Source organism: Megalops cyprinoides, chromosome 13 (genome assembly GCF_013368585.1).
Source record: "Megalops cyprinoides isolate fMegCyp1 chromosome 13, fMegCyp1.pri, whole genome shotgun sequence".
NCBI classification, from domain to species: Eukaryota; Metazoa; Chordata; class Actinopteri; order Elopiformes; family Megalopidae; genus Megalops; species Megalops cyprinoides.
In genome coordinates this window covers 21829805-21847880 of record NC_050595.1, presented here as the reverse complement: position 1 = coordinate 21847880, position 18076 = coordinate 21829805, and the positions used below count along the sequence as shown (strand labels likewise).

The 18076-nt window shown below is 43.6% G+C and overlaps 1 protein-coding gene across 1 annotated transcript in view; it reads right to left on the bottom strand.

Moving 5' to 3' along the window:
* Positions 1 to 18076, bottom strand: part of LOC118788161 (cytosolic carboxypeptidase 4) — a 120610-nt gene that overhangs the window by 53398 nt on the left and 49136 nt on the right. The window contains exon 18 of the mRNA XM_036544053.1: positions 15859 to 16039. Within this exon, the coding sequence (XP_036399946.1) occupies positions 15859 to 16039 (181 nt within the window). The remainder of the gene's footprint in view (positions 1 to 15858; positions 16040 to 18076) is intronic.

Below are 18076 nucleotides of genomic sequence, written 5' to 3'. Positions count from 1 at the left end.
TTACAGATGTTTTGAAATGGCAGTAGAAAAGGGGGCATTTTTGAGGAGGATAAAGGAAGCCCGTGTCAGCTCTCAGCCCCGGCTGTGTAATGCTGCCGAGCTGCTACCTCCTTAGTCAAATCCATCAAAATAAAGATGGGCGATGGGAGACAGCCCCTCTTTTGAAGTCTAAAATGATGGTAATATTCTTTCTGTGCCTTCCCTTGGAAATGTTCTGCGGCAGATTACTGGTGATTTGTCATCGCTGGCAGGTGCTTTATGTAGTGTTCAGGCAGGCCTTCAGCACAGCGTGTTCCGTGACTTCCCTGAACTCAGCGCTCGGCTCCGCCGGTCTGGATGCGTTCGCGCCGTCTCTTTGAGCCCTGGGGTGCCATTTCTGGGGTCATGCCGCCGCCTCCATCCGACACGCCAAACCCCCCGAAAATGAAACGAAGGCAGAGGCGCGTGCGCGGGCGGCCACCGCGCCGCGCAGTTCACTGGCTCTCGTCTGCGGCTTTGCCGCGGACACGTGTCGCGCATGCTGATGTGAAGCCGGTTTTTCGTCGTGCATGGCAACGCTTTTTTTATCACCTGTGAGCACGGCATAAAGGTGGGGAGGATGAATCAGAAATTGCCTTTTTGAATATTCATGTGTTTGCTTATTCAAGCCTGGTGGGCACAATAATTCTGCCACGAGGGAAGTCATGGGAGGCTGTTTAATATCACTCCTGCTCACTGCATGCTTCAGAATCCTCACAGAGTGAAGAGAGACATGTACTGTTGTGGCCAGTTGACACTTGCGTTGAATTATAAACATTACAAAAGTACTGAACTCCATGATCAAAAGCAACACTAAACCACAATGCAAAGGCAGCATTCAGAGGAAAACTGTCATCCTAAAAATTACAGTATAGTTTGTTTACAGATTTGGGGAGCAACATGATTGTCTTATTAGCCACATAACATGGCAATTTGATTACATTCATTGTCTATTACAAATATAAAGCTGCCGTAATTTTTTGAAGCAAATGGATAGGTTTTCTGAGAAACTCCAATGGCCATACTGTCCAAATGACTTTCTGTAGTGAATAGAATGCATAAGGAATGATTTGCTTGGCAGATGGCTTGCCCAGGATGAGCTCAATTCCATTTAGCATAATTTCCATTAATACAGCTACGTAGTTAATCCATATCCACCACATTTTCCTTACCAAAATATATATATCCAAATATATCAAAGACATCTAAAATCCTGAGTTTCTGCTTGTTTGGTGGGCCTTTCACGAGCCAAAAATTGCATGTGTATGTGTGTGCATGTGCGAAAGTGTGTGTCACCCACCCCACCCATCTATCCCATTTCAGAGAGGGGGCTAAATGAACAGCGCAGCAGAGAGACATCCACTTCCACAGCGCTCCATCTCAGTACACATGGTCACCTTCGGTAATATCCCGACTGTCAAGTCTGAGCCCGAGCAGAACGCATTCCTCCCACAAAAACCTAATGAGGAAAAAAGCCACACGTCATTTTCCGCCGACATGCAGATATTTGACAACCTGCTCCTGCTTATAAAACAATGGGAATATGTGCCATTGCATTCCTCTCCTTCCTTTGTTCTTGACTTAAATTAATTATGTGGACTGACTTTATTCCCTGGTCTTCAAAGGCAGCTCATCGCAGTCCCCGGATAATTCATAGCACTTCTAATATTCTTATTTATTCATTCATCTTTGTGTAGTTCTTGGTAAATCTTTCATTTTTTTCCAAAGGCAAAGTCAGACTGGTATTGTACCTTTCATAAAATATTCTAAAATATGTTAAAGGATTCATCCACTACAATTAAGATCAGAAAGTACATTATGCATCGCCCTCGTGGCGGAATACATGCCCCTAGTAGCTGGCATGAGAGGATACATTCATATTCACATGCCAGCACAGGGCTGGGAAGACACCTGAGAAGATTAGCATTCTTGCTGGTGAAGCACTTCCCTCTCTGATCCCCCCCACCCCACCCGCACACCCCCCCGAAAGCCCCTCCGGTCTCTGCAGTGGACATCTGCCAGGCTCCTAAACATGGCACGGGATCAAGCAAACGCAGTGCGCTTTCGCAAAAAAGCAGCATCCTTTCCGAACAGTGGTACGGTCAGCTACTGGGAGGCGCCACACCTTTGCTGGGGGTTTGGGCACCAAACCCCCCCCCCCCCCCCGAACTCAACCAACAGAAGGGCTTTTTACACGAGCACCGCAGAGCACAGCTCTGTTTAGCGATGTTAAAAGGCAGCCTTTCAGTTAACCACAGTCAATTAAGCAAAGCACCTTGAAAACGGGGCTCATGAGCGAAAATGATTGTTCCATTACAGGAGATTAATGCCGGGAAGATTAAACAAGGCCACGCTTCTTTGGACACCACTGGAAACACGGCGAAGGGGGGCGAGTCAGAGAGGGTATGCCATTTTCATCTCCCACCTTTTTTTTTAACCCAAGGCCACAGTGACACAGATGGAGCCACGTCAGACAAAGTACGTAGGGATTAATTATTGCCAATTAAACTGGCCTTGTGGATCAAGTTTAAAGACTGTACACTCGTTTGCAAGAATGTCCCATGACGAATAGGCGAGTGGCTGTTCATTAGAGGAGGAAATGCATCACAGCAACGTGTATGGCTGAGTGCCTGCGTTTGTGTCAACCCTATTTCCTACAGAAGAGGGTGTTTTTTCCCTCTCCTAAAAATAATATATAGATCTCAAAGCATCACAACCTCTCAGGTACTTTAGCGAAACAAAAGACCTGGTTAAGGATCGCTGTTAATAAGGCAATACTTGCCACTAACAAGATACGTGACAACTGAGCCTTTTTGTTTCACAGCACAAGAGAGAAAAAAGTGCTTCTCTCAAATCTCACCATAGATTACTGCTACCAGGAAGTGTAGGAGACCTGTAGAATTTCAAACAACTCCTACCCTCATAAAGAATGTTAGTAGTAAGGAATTAAAATAAATACAAAAAATCTGAACTTTATGCAATTAAAGCTGAATTATTTCACCTAGTTTAAGCAGCTAGGTGCTTTCAGTTCACTGCGGCTGTATTATATTACGATACATTACAATTAAATATAAATATATTAATCATGTTGTTTGCCTGGAGTCCTGAGGGAAGGACCTCCAGGAAGTCCATGGGATTCCTGCTGTTTGCACCCTGAGGGGCCATTAGATCTTCCCTTTTCTCCATTCGCCATGCATAGCTTTATGTGAGCCCCACTGGACTGGCAAAGACTGAGGTATCAGTTTCATTTTTACTGCGGCTCAACCTAATAACTTAATCACACACATCCACACATAAAGTATGATTAATTTTCTCCTTTTGTTACAAAACATCTGTATAAAAATATACCTTTACATAACCAAATAGCCTATTCCTTTGAGTGGCTCCATAACATACTGCTTTCATATTTTTAACTTTCATCTGACAGGATCATTATATCCATTTCACAATCTGATGCCCAAAATACCAGATAAAAACAATTAAAATAACATTTTCACTGACTGCTGACCTCATGAGTGCAATGAGAACAGTCAGATGCTGAGCACAAAGATTAATTTTCTTTCGGAATTTGAGGGAAGAGGTTTATAGTGACCGGTCAAAATGCAGCCCGAACTCACAACGTGAGAGGCTGCTTGCCGAGTATTGTGCACGATTCCATGCACATTTTGGTCCGAAAGGGACGCAGCCACATGGATACAGTCGAGAAAACCCCTGGCAATTCAGTGGGGGTTGCAATCTTTCCAGTGCGCCTGAGTGATGAGTTAGCTCACCATCCATCGTGAAGGTGACCTTGAACTGGCCCTTGGAGGCGGGGACACAGTTAATCCAGGGGGGAAACGTTCCGGGTGGCGACCTGGCTGACAGGCAGAGACCGCCGCTTCTCTGTGGATGGATGACCACACCGCCCCTGCCAGAGCCCCCCGCAGAGAGAGACCAGCTCTCATCTTTAACCTCCCTTCCCCGATAAGGGCTCGGAAAAGGAGCCACAGATGGACCACCGGGAGTCCGGTGGGACTGCAGGACCACTCAGAGATTTTTCAGATAGCCTCCCGCGGGCTCTGGCAGCGAGATGAGCCCAATCTCCGCCCATCGCTCAGGGTTATTAACAGGAGCCCAGACAGAGCAGCTCGATAGCCATCTTGTCAACGGATACATGCCACCACTCCCCTCCATCTTGCGGACAGATTGTTTTTCGGTTGGCATGTCAGCCCTACAGCAATCCGCTAAAATAAGCGCCCGGGGCGTTGCACTAGAACCTGGCGAGTGTGTTGAAAAATGTAATGGAGAAAAGCGCTATCATTCCATGAATGCCTAATTAAATAGGTGAGAAGGGACAGTTGAAGTCAAGGCATCACTTTACACAATGTGGTTCATTTCTCATTCTAAAAGCTGTGCAAAAATTCTGCAGTATTCCCAAACTCACAGCATATGCAGTGAGGACACGACAAAGTTTTAACAGTGGAGAAAGAGACATTCAGCCTCCTCGGTGCATCATTTTACGTACGCTGCAATGATATACTTTGTTTATGTGCCACATATCATGCACACAAAATAATAACAGCGATGAATACAGCAATAAAATGTTAGTTCAATTCAAGCTAAAAAGAGCGAGACATTTGAGAGCCCAAAGAACAACGACAGAAGAAAACATATTAAGGTGATTTTATACATCAAATGATATTTTCACTGTGCCAAGTTTAATCGAAAAGGGTCCTGGCTCAACAAAAGATTCTGCCAAGATCTTTCAAGCAGTAACAACTGTGTGACGGAATACTTTCTAGAGCAGGTTTGAAATTCAATTTTAATTAATTTCCACCTGTACCCTCTAGTCCTGTTGACTGGACCTAGAGCGCCTTGCCTTCCATGGTCCACCTTATTAATCCCTTTCGTGATCTTGAACACTTCATACATCATTGTCCGTTATCTGCCGAGTCAGAGCCATAAGCATTCAGTGGAGAGGGGAAGTGAGAAAAACCAGAGAGGCCCAGGACTGGATGTTCTGAACAAAGCTGCTGTTATTGACACGGTAGCATTATTTTGATTTTATGGTTTCAGGTTTTTTTCTCCCACAATGTCCTTTCCCTTGCTCTCAGGTATTGCCCTTTACTTCTTTTCTGTTGAACGGGAAAGAGAATTAATTATCTAGGGGAGCAAAAGCTGTCTTCATTAATTTTAGGCTTCCTAAAAAAAAAGTCTAAAGTATCCTGACCGACCTGTTCCTTGCACACCTCATTACGTCTCACTTTTTTGCAACTACAGTCCTTGCAATGTTAATCAGTGAGTTCAGGTTTCAGTACAGAAGTCATATCTATACTGTGTTACATCAATTACAAATTAAATGGATATATGATTCTTTTTTCAGCTTAAACAAAAACTATACAGACAGTTGCCGACTTTCTGTGCTGTCAAAACAAAAGCTGTTTGCTCAGCGGGCTCAGTTTCAGTGCAGAGCTGAAGCCGGGTGAAGGGTTTTTGTCTTGGAGAATGTCTGGCACCCTCCTTCTCCATTTGTTGCACCCTCTCGCCACTTTGGCTAATACCAAAGTGTAAGAAACAGCCCCCGGTGGCGGGCGCATTCCCAATGCGCTCTCACCCAGAGCAGGGCGAGAGCCTCAAACATTTGAGACAGACAGCAACAGCATAATGAGCTGCACATTTTCACCTCTCTCATTTTTTTCATGGTTTTCTTGCTGTACAAGGAACTGACTACATTTACATTTTTGTTGACCCAACCAAGCGGTAGATTTTTTTTTCTCCCCGGACCTAGCGTTGACCTTGGACGTCTAATTGGCCCCTGCATGCTTCCTGTGAAGGATGTGCCACTCCCTTCCACTGCATTGGAGCACATTTCAGAGAGGGAGACCAGCAGAGGTGGCGGACAGAGACAACAGAGCTTGGAGCGAAGTAAGCAAGGCTCACCTCCTGTCCAAATGGTGGCTCAGGAGGCACCTGCTGAAGAGCTGTCAGGAATGGGCTGTGTCAAAAGGAAGACCCTCATATATATGCTCAACAATTATGTGTCTACCATATATTAATCAACTTAAAACTGTTCCGTCTGGGTTACATTCATTATGCTGATAGAACATCGCTTTACAGGCACTGATAAACAGGGAAATTCATAAAACGTCCTGTGTTTTATGACCATACCAGGTTTATTGAATGCGAGCATTTAAATTAAAACAGCAGGTCTTCACCAATAGAAGTGAAAAATACTGCATCATGTTAATAGCATGCTAGCCGCCTGCCAAGAAACAAAAACGCAATGTTATAAATGAATCCATAGGGCAGCAGTAATGCACGATGCCTTTCAAAGCATCAATAATGACCGTAAGTGATTTAGCAGGATAATTAGCGAGTCCTACGGATTTTATCAGTGATGCGTTTTCGCCCTGCTAGTGCGGAAACAGTAATCCCATTCAAAGTCTTTGTCATCCGCGGAAAATGAATGCGGGGTTTCTAAGTAGCAGCGACTGATCTATGTCGGCATGTCTGGGCTCGGCTCGCTGGTCTGAGACCCCTTCTTGCCTCTTGATTACACACAGGCTCTTTAGGATATATCTCCATCCGCAGCAAGTCACCTGCTGAAGGAATGACTGCTCGAGGGAGCGTGGGGGGTTATGATGCGATTAGCTGCTGAAGAAGGGGGGGGGGGTGGGGGGGGTGCTGGTGTTTTGACTCATCTCAGCGTGGCTCAACATTGAAGGAGGGTCTCTGGGGTAGAAGTGGCAGAGAGAGGACGGGGGAGGTGTTATTAAGGGGGGGGCTGGAGATTGTGTCCGGGGCTGGTGAAGCTCTCATCACGACGGCATGGAAGCCTTGGCTGATCACGGCTCGCAGGAGAATACATGTCACACAGAGAACAGGACCGTGGCTGTGTGCTCCTGGGAGGGTGGTGGAGGAGGTGGGGGCTGGCAGAACACTCTGCAATTGGAGAGAGGAGACAGGCTGAAAGATGGAGGAATGGAGCCAACTGCTGTTCCATATCCCTCCTGGGGGGTGGCTTCCAGGGGCGGGTAGGACATGGAAGAGTTTATGGGGGGGGGTTTAAAAATAAAAATAGAGAACTATGCATGTATGTCCTACTTCACCACGTTTGGTAGTTTTTCCTTTTTTTGTTTCTTATAAAGTTGAGAATGGTATTACGTGTTTGGGTTGTCCCTACTTCCTTCTGTGGCCCTGTCCTTTAATCATAAAGCCGACTGTCAATTATGCTCAGTTGCACATGGATCTGGATGAAACATTAATGTCATCCTCCCTGCTCCCCAAGACGCTGCCGATTTTCAGGTCAAAATGGCACAAAGGCTCCCGGCAATTTCCTCCGATTTCCGGTCTGGTTGCTCCACTGTGCTTCCCATATAGGTGGGTGCCCACCCACCCAGCAAGGACGGTCTCATACCGGAACACCTCTGGCCTGGCGGGGCGTGACGACCCACACAGCATCTCATTCCACCCTGTCTCGCGGTATTAGCAGGAAGGTGTAGGAGTCTTCACAGAGAGGCTTCTTCCTTTCTGAAGTTTTCCTCTTGCTCACCCAGGAGGCCCCTCCGATCCATTCAGACCTCATTTCTCAGGGCCCGTGCTATGCTGTCCGTATTGGCTGTGCTTGCAAAACGTTTCCTCCGTTTCTAGCCTGCCTGATAGGCTGAGGTGAGCCTCTCTCCTGGGAGGGGGAGAGTGGAAGTGGCCTGGTAATTTCATTGCCGGCACACAAGCAATCCTTGTAATTTCCAGTGCGCCTCTTTGTAGGTAAGGAATCAGTCACAGAGGCCATGGTATCATTTATCAGTCACAGCACATGGGGATTATTATAACACACAAAATATGCTTTCTTAACCCCATGGCCTGTCTGTGTTAAAGCGAGACGCCTCATTTTCAGCTCTTTAACTCAGTGACACCACAATTAATTAATGGGGGAAAGGGGTGGGCTATCGGTTTCAGCTGTATTATTTTTTTCACGATATAATTTTTTTCCCCCTGTCTGATAGCTCATTGAAAATAAGCTACTGAAAAGTAAGCAATTAAATCTTACAGTGGTGTTTTATCACAGTAGAGCAGGGGAAAGTGTTGGTCCATTTGTTTGGACACCGTGTGCACTGCCATAGGTGAGGAGAGATATAGATTACCACTAATGTGTCACTGGCTCAGTGCGGATTAGACTCCAAGATCCCCAAGGAAAGCTTTAGTCTGATGCATCAAGCCTGCAAAGTCAAAAGCTACGGTGCCTTTTCACGGAGTCGCAGACGGAGGTCAGACACACTCCCTCTGACCCCAAAGACAGTCTCCAACAGTAATCATCATCATCATCATCATGACCATGATCACCATACTTCTTGCTGTCAGCATCACTTTTTCTCAAATTTCATGATTTCATGAGCTCTGAAAAAAAAATCACAGCAGCAATACAAATGGAACAAAATGCATAACAAAAATTCATTCATTCAGTTTGCCCACATAAGGACATAAAAATTACCAACCAAATGGGAGGCTGCTTCAAATAAACACAAATAAGGATGCAAACATTACCAACAAGAACAGACCAATCTGCCTGTCAAGGCTACTCGTTTTACCTATATATGTACATAGGACTCTGTGTGTAATTACATGTGACCCTGACAGAATCCAGGGTCTACAGCCAGCAGCATTTTTTCCAGTTTACCTTCAGCAGTACACTCTGAACCTGAACATCACAGGGTCAAATCCTAGCCAACCCCTGGTTAACGATGTCTGATTATAATATAGCTAAATGAAAAGAAACCTTTGACTGCTAATTCATAATAACATTTTTAAAGGCTCTGTAACCAATGAATCAAAGAATTCATTGATGGAAAACGCATTCAGTCACGTCAGTGGCAATGTCTGAGCAGCCTTTTTCTTGTCATATTACACCCCATCCTGTTCCAAGCTCCATGGAGACTGTCTGTGGTTTAGTTACGCACAGCACTGTTTCTTGGAATGCACAGCAAATGGGAGACAATAATATTGTTCACCTTTAGCCACATAATGTCATTCAGCATTCAATAAAACTGAGAGCAAATACCTGGCCTTCGCCCTATCTGTCTAGACACACATAAGCACAGAACACATTTGGTGGAAATGGACTCTGCAAACAAGAAAGCACTGGTGTTTCTGGAAGGAGGAAAAGGAGGGGAAAAAAAACAGGAACAATTTTCTAGTTGATGCTGTTCTTAATGGAACCAGCTGCATAGTGTAAGAATTAATAGGCGTTTATCATTCTGCCCACAGCACTACAGAAAAGATTCATTGCATCTCATAAAAGGCATCAGGCGTACTCCATAGCAGCAAAAATAAATAAAACTGCAGCATGGCTCTTAAAAATGAATATAAAACAATGCACTCAGATCTTAATGTTGCGATGTCCGCAATTCACTGTGGAAAAAAAAAAAACACTCCAAATGACACATTACAGAAAGAGCTGTAACTCTCAGCCACCATGACTTTAACTGTAAAGCCCCTACATTCAGGTTAAAAACCCACGGTTCATGCTGTAGTTCACATGACATTTCTATGTTAAAGCAGTTGAAACACCAGCATATTCATGCGGAACTGTGTAAACTGTTTGTCATTCTATAAATGACATCTTCATCTTTCCACAGCACTATAACAAAAACTGGCCACCACACATAGTCATATGAGGAGAGGTTAGGGGAGAGAGAGGATTCATGAACCCTGAAATGGGTGGAGCCATGGTGGTGTTAGCAGCAACTCACAAACTTGAATGAAACGCTACAATCAGCTTTGTGGTGAACAGCAAGTCTTCTGGAAATGGAGCTCTTTCGATTGATTCAAACCAGTCAGTGGTTGACAGCTCCCTGTAGCTCCACCCATTACAGGGTTCACACAGCCACACTCTCCCATCACTATCAAGAAGGGCAGAACTGGTGCGCAATGTACGCCTTTATAGGAAGCCATCACCTGTGCCAGTTCAGAGAGCGTGCATCTGGCCGGGCAGCGGTCGACGCCTGCCCGCAGGAATGATAAATAACAGATGTTCCTTGATGGGCCGTGCCATTCATCACGCGCCTGTCTCAATCCAGCCGGCGGGGGCTTCACAATATGTCAATGTCGCATGCTGGGCTGCCCTAATGCATCAAAACATTTTAATACAGCTTAGCTCTGTGTTTCCTTCCAGTTTTAGCAATGTTTCTGCTCCCCCCTGCCCCCGGAATCCTGCTTGCTATGGGAAAATGTATGCTGCTCCTTTCTGCTCAGAGCTTTCAAACACTCCTTTTCATTTTAACAGCAGAGAGGACGTCTTGCAGAGGACCCTTAGTCTTTATCTAGTGGGATACACAGAAGCAACATAAACCATGTAAGAGAAAATTCTAATGATAGCGGCTGTTTTCCACGACCTCTGACTCTCAACTGGTGTAAATAAACTGTAATAAGGGGAAGTGCTTGTCCTGTTCAGAAACACTCGTTTGGCTGTGTTTACATTTTTTGGAACAAAACTTTTGGAATGAAACTACTAATCTGGCACCAATTCAGTTTGTAAGGATGGATTTTTTTGTATCATCATTATTCTCCACCATTCTCACCTATACTTCACCAAGAAGTATGTTTGAAAGGAAGGTATCTGCTCTTACTCTTCTTACATGTGTAATGCGTGAGGATATCTGTAATACTATGTTCTACAGGATTCATGAATTATGCTTTGATTTTTTTGTAGTAAGTGAGTGCCTTTATGATTAAGTGTATGCATGTAATACTAGAAATCACTAAAGAAAAACTGCTTTATTATAACCCCAAGGAACCACTTCTTTTTTCGGTCTTTTGATTCTGAGATTAAATAACTACGTTTGAGCTCAAAATATTCCATCCCAATAAGGATCCTTGAAAACAACAGACATTTTATGTTTTCATTAAATTCATATTTAGGGCAAAAATGTAAATTACTTATTGTGAAAAAGGAATGGCAATTCAAATTAAAATCCTTATAATTTCAGTTAAAATTAGGATTCACTGACTTTATGTAACGTAAAAACACAAGCCTTGCTATAGCCTCATTTTAAACAGTGTGTTTAGACAACGCCTGAATTTACTAGAATATGACCCTTATTTTGCATGTTATGGCTCAGAATTAAAACAAAGTTTAGTCTACTATGGTTGGTCAATTTCATTAGCGCTTTGTCCTTAACTTTGGGTACCCAACTGTTATTACAGTTTTTACGTATTTGTTTTTTTGGTCTATTTTCTAAAGTAAGAACCATTGCAGAATGAATACCCCCCATATCCCTTTAATGTAACACTCCATTTTAAAGGTCCAACAGAAGGAAATTACAGAAAACAACAAATGCATTCAAGAGGTCATAAGTCACCATTTAAGTGACAAGAAAATGTTCCACGATAAGTTTTTAATGGGCAGATCTGCAGAGAATGAGAACGGAGGAGAAATCCAGTCAGGGTTCATGGAGACATTAAAAAAAAGCTGTTGGAGGAACTCAATAAAACACTGGCAGGGGAAAAAAAGGCAATTAATTTAATGAACCTGAAACTGAGGTATAGGGTAATGTAGAGAGGCAATGGAAGAAAACGCCAGTGAATTTCCACAGAAAACCAATCAGCCTCGTCTTCTTCTCGTTCTTTTTTTTGAGAGGGCTGAATTGTTTCATTGGCTGCACTCCAACTGACAGTATAGCACTGTAGCTATGAACCAGCCAGCAAATACCTTGAGAACCCAGGCCCCCCTTAAGTCAGCAGAAACGCCTGAAAGAGGGTCAAGCTTTTTAGATTTCCTCGGTGCTAAAGGGCAAGGCCACGCTCGTCTAAGGGACGAGCGAGCGCTCCCAGAGGGGAAGACAGCCGGACTCCTTCCTGTATAATTGAATCCGGCATTTTCCTGCTTTGGCACAAACATACAGTGCAGTTTGCTCTTGAATGAAGGCAGGCGCGTTTTAGCGAGGTTGTTTTCTCCCCTCAAGCAAAGAATGGGGAGACTGGACGGCTGCAGCCAGGCTGCAAAAACAAATCGAAAAGACACACTGCATACTGAGTGACAGTCCGCTGCACCTAAATGTCAGTTACAGCATCACGGGCTGTACTTCTGCCTTTGCAAACCTTTATTAGGCATGACAATATGAGCAACGCACAGACAAAAATCATTGCTTACAGGGCAAGAGACAAATAAATATTAATAGTAAATATTTATGTGATAATGTGGTGTTTGTATTTTACTTCCATTCACCTTTTTTATTGCACAGCTGCAAAGCCTAAAGCCCTCAGCAGTACCGATCACACTGACACTATTCAGTGAACTGTAACTAAGTGGTTTCTTGTATTTTGACACATGCTGAACACCTGCAGGTGGGAACCTGGGGCACAGAAATGGGCTAAACACTCTTACTCTCGCTCTCTTCCCCTCTCTCCCCCCCTTTCTTGCCCTCACTTTCCCTCTCATTCTCCCTCTCGCTCTCTCTCTCGCCTTCTTTCTCTGTCAATGAGCTGTTGCCAAAGCAAAATACAGAATACACACATGCACGCATAAACGGTCATGAGATAGAAAACACTCCAAAAATTTAGCAGTATAGACTGATCCTCTTTATACACAGTGAGTGATTCATTCTCTCTGCTGTATGACTGTCACGAATGAGCTAAAATAGTAGCCTCAAACGATGACACAAATGCGTATTATCTGAAGGCACTATGAGACATTTTCCTTCTAAAATGACAATGCTGTACTTTGGCCTTCATGTTCCTTTGTGATGTTACACTGGATATACAAAAAAGAAAAAAGAAAAAAACCTAAAGCCATATTGCTGCATGATAAGGAGATTATCCACTTTGACATGCTTTCATATTGGGCTGCAAGAAGTTCCCCCAAGGGTCTGCTTAATGCATTTCTCTTCCCTGGCTCTCAAGGTCGGCGTTGTAAATGACAATCTCTTCTCGTCTGTTCCCACCTGGTCCGCTAAAAGATTTGAGCCACAGGTATGTGATAACAGCATTCATTTTCACGCACTGGAACTGCTTTTGCCCCGCATAATTACAGGCAGGAAGCAGCCATGATAACAGCTCCCAATGAGATGTGTGGTAGACGGCTTGTCAAACGAGTGATGTATTCCCAGACTTTACAAATCAGCCAAGCTGTGAGCTGGAATCCCTGCAGTCCGTCAGCAACACCGAGAACTCAACACTTCAGTGAAGAGCCCGCAGTAAATCTCATTTGCTAAATCAAACAACAGACTTAAAATAGTATATTACTTTTCTCAGACAGCCTCCTGGAACATTAATAGAATATCGGAGTGTACTGTGCTCCGACACATTGTAATAACAACACAACGAAACAACAATGAAATAATAACTATCCTAAGCAACATTAAAATCATGATGATCAATGCTATTGTTGATCAAGTATTATTATTATTATTAGTCATATACACTAATAGTCTAGTCGAAATGTTTCTTTACTTTCAAGTTCACTTGCAATATGAAGGTATTGCACACAAGACAATGGCCCACAAAGCTCAGTCCACACTATGAGATTGCCACCTCCATCCCCACCTCTCTCTCTCTTTCTCACACACACACACACACACAGACACACACACACACACACACACACACACACACGCATAAATACACACACACACACCCTAACCCTTGCACCCTCAATAATATGTATGCTTCCGGAAAAAGACGCTTACAGCTCCCCTCTGGCTGTCTGCAGTGGTTTACTGACCCTGAGCCCACGCCAAGCCCAGATCCTTGTGCAAACTGCATGAGGCTCAACCACATGTCTTCTGACCAAAACAAATTGACATGACTACGGTGGCCAGAGAGCCCCAAAACTCAATGACAAATTTACCTATTACACTGACCATAAAACACAGAAGTCTGGGACTGAACACACAAGACCAGGATATGAGACTGATCACAGACTGATCACAGACCAATCACATGTCGATAAGCCACTCACAATACAGCACCCACTAATCAGATACTTTTTTAAATGCAGTGCAGTGTGTAATTTGTAGTTTCCCCCTCTATTTTAATGAATACATAACAGTGTAATTGCAATAGCTGACCTGTGGAATCAGTGTTGCAGTTTTTTGTGTGTTGGCTTCCTTCCAGCTCCTGGGAGACGCTCACGTGAACACTCAGCTCGGCAACATGTGCGGTGAGCCCCTCAATAAAGCCCCATCTGGAAGCCTGGTTCACTTAACTGACAGCCACAGTACACTGTACAAAACAATGCCACGCAACCTGTGCACTCTGATATAATATAGCCCAAAGAATGTTAGTCCAGTGTACATAATGCTATGTGCTGCATGCTGTTACACTGGAGTAGCCAGTGACTCAGGTACGCACTTCCTCACTTCATGAAATGAGTGGTGGCAAAAGATCGCTTACGATTTTTTTATTCATTCCGAGAAAATCTGATCAGTAAAACACATGGTTGACATGGAAACGATCGTCAGCGCACTGTGTCACAAGAGTAAGGAATTGAAACATGATCCAAATCAGGTTGAAAAGACAGTGTATAAAAATCTCAGACTGGATTCTTCAACATCAAACGAACACCTTTTTTTTCTTTCTCCAACAGAGTCAATGAATACCATGATGAAACCGCTATAACCAAATGTGACCTTTTCAGGCCTCAGATCATAATTTGAATTTATAAGGTTAGGAAACACTTAAGGCACATTTCCATATAAATGAACCTAGGTATTTACACCAATTTGAAAGCCACCTGTGTTTTATGGGGAGGAGGGCGGCTCGATCTGTTTATGAGTGTGTTGGAGACGTAAACTGGTGAATTTCACGGCTGCAAAAATATCATCTTCAAACACACTGCGGCATCAAGCTAACGTCGGTGTTTTCGGTTGTGCAGGAGAGTAAGGGAACGCAATAAATAAATGGTCTCGCACAGTAGAAAAGTGGAGTCCAGACGTCTAATGATCAATCAATGCAGCAAAATATGCGCATAGTAATTGTAAACCTGGAAATGGGGTGCGGGAAAACATTGACAGAGACTCACAGCACTCAGGACTAAGAACGAATGCCAATGCTAAATTGTCTGAGGTGACCATGTGGAGCTCTCTCCCGAGACAGGGCCACGACAGCAGTTCTCGGCCGGCGTCTTCGGCCGATGGTGTCTCTTACTGTCAGGAGGGCTTGGAGGAGGGAAAAATTGTTTTTGGTCGAGAGATATCTGCAGAGACTCACTCATATTGACGAGCGTGTGTTTCCCCTGGTCCAAACAAACAGCGTATTGTGGCTAGCGAATCTGATCAATTACTTTTTTTTTTTGCTCAAGCTCCCAGGACACTTGGCTCGCAATAATGAAAAGATTGCACTGTCGAGTTGGCCTGTTCCCCATCCCAGCTGTAAGTGAGGAAATCACATCAGCCATGGGTAAGGGGAAGGTGAAGTGGGTTATCGATCACCTTTTGCCAAGAATAGACTGTCAATAGGGTAGTGCTGCATTTAAAAGGACAGAGAGCCAAGGGAATCATATGGCGACCATTCACATTCAATTTAGAGCATCAAGTAAGATGTTATCTGGCAATGTCACAACAATGCCTATCCGTTACATATAAGCCACTACAGGATCACACAGCAGTGTATTTTGTTCCTGGGTAACAAGTCTGAGCAACCATCACTCTGACATAAACAGCAAACATTATGTAGCTTTTGAAGCTGAAAAGAGCATTGTAATTATGCATCTGAAAGACAGGAAAGGCCTGGATTTCTGCACAAGCCTGTGTCACCAACTAGCTGAGCTGCACCCGCACTGTGACAACAGTGATGTCGGCTCCTCACAGATTTATGAGCACAAGTGTAAGAGAGCAGGGGGCGTGGCCCGCAGTGCCGCAGACTCACGTGCCATTGATGACCCCATCCGGGTTGAGCATGGGGACGATCTTGAAGATGTAGGCTTCGCGCAAGCCCTCCGCCACAGGGTCACTGCTGCACAGGAACTCCAGGGTGCCCTTAATTACCCAGCTGGCATTGCTCTCTCCCGGGTGCACCCGCGCCGTCAGCACCACGTACGGCCGGTTGCCTGTGGGGTAGGGGGAGATGACGACTTACTAACCAGCACAGCTTCTCAGGGGGTACAGCTACCCTCATCTACCCCCTGTACAAGTAATCACACCATCCAAAACAGGCCTTTCCTTTCTCACTCACTCATCAGAATGAACAAAAGCTCCACATATTGTGGTAAGATAAGCTTTTGGTCATCTTCCACAGATCTCGAAAGTAATTCAAAATTTTTTCGTAGCATTGACAGTGTCACTTTTTTGGAACATGCAGCATGAACTGTGCATTGAAATGGATTCGGAACTCAGGAAATCCTCAGTCTTTTAAATGACAATGACTAGCCTTTTGATCATTTAACTATTACTTATGTTTTATACATAAATGTATCAAAATCACTGGTGACTTAGAAACAGTATTTCGCAACATCACACTGTACTTTCAATTTGAACAACTGCTGCAGCTTTCTTTTTGACAAAACGAATCAAATTCTGGGCAATGCATTTTCGTTGCAGGTGGAATTATGCCACTTCTCCTCAGAAAGTTGATGTTTAGAAAAGAGAGCAAAATGGATTTCATATCAGGAACACATTGAGAATTTAATTTAGTCTGGCAATTGTGGCCTGCCTTTCAACCAGGCAAGAGGAGAAGAAATTCCATTTGCACTGATCCTTCGGTAATGGATTATGGCCAGCCTTTTAAAGATACCCTGTCGTCTTCCTTTATTGTGTGCCCCATATGTAATGTTATCTCGCAGGTGCGGCAGACATTAAAGGAGGAGAAAACAAAGACCATCCATGCGGGAAGGCCTGGTTTTAAGGGCAGATGAATGATGTAAACAAACTGAGAGATATCTTTATTTTCGCTTGTTTGGAATTTCATTTTTTGATTTACCTTATCTATGATGGATTTGCAGTCTCTTATTTCCATGTTGGAAAGTGGTACATGGTTGCATTTTGTTTTTGTTGTATTACCCTTATTTAAATTTGAAATTGTGGGGGTGGGACATACTGCATGTACAGAGTAATGATTTGCATTCACTATAAAATTCTGTATATAGAAGAACGGTGTATACTATATGTGTGTGTGTACACACACACACACACACATACACATTAGTACACACATTAGTACAGTAAACTGCTGATAAATGTTTTGTTTGAATTTGTTACAGTTTGAAAGTGCAAAACGTCTTGAAAATAACTTCTGGCTAAAACAGAAGCGTATGATTTCTGTATAGATCTACCTATATTGAAATTGACTGAATATAAAAACGCGACTGAGAGAAAATGCAAGCTCCACTGAAGGAAATGTCCAGAAGATAAAATGAGAGTGATAAATATCACATCAGTCTGAAGCGTGGATTTAATTTTCCCTCCAGAGCAGCCTGCTTGAGCCTGGAGAATTGATCATTTATATTCCAGTTCAAGAGGGAAAATGTGTGACTGTGCGACTATGTATGTGTGTGACAGAGAGAGAATGTGTGTGGGTACTTGTTGTAAAACAGGAACAAAATGCCATGTGTGGCATAGTGGCCAGGGGCAGGGTTGAAGCCTGTAGGTTTCTGGTTCAGTTCAGCTACTGCTGTAGTATCCCTGAGGGAAGTACTTCAACCTGCATTGGATCTGCAAATATCCCGCTGTATGAATGGGTAACATGTAAAAATAACGTAAGTTACTCTGCAAATGTAATGTACAGTAACGCCAGAGGGAAAACCAGTCAACCAGATCAATATTATTGTACTGCTTTGATTCTCATAGCTGCAACCACCAAACTCATAATGAATAATTAATTGGTATTGTATCAGATGCACTTTGTAATATTACTTTGTTTGAGCACATGCACACACACAGACACACACACACACACTCAAATGTACCCATTAACATTATATACAGTATGCATAAAGTACTCATTTAAACAATTTATTAGAATTGACTACATTTTACATGGGAAATTAATAATAAAAAAAAACAGACAGGTTTGATTTATGATCTTTGGTATTAGGGAAATTAACAGCTGTGGACAGTCTCAGTCCCCTTAGTAACCAGGAAGAAGCCTG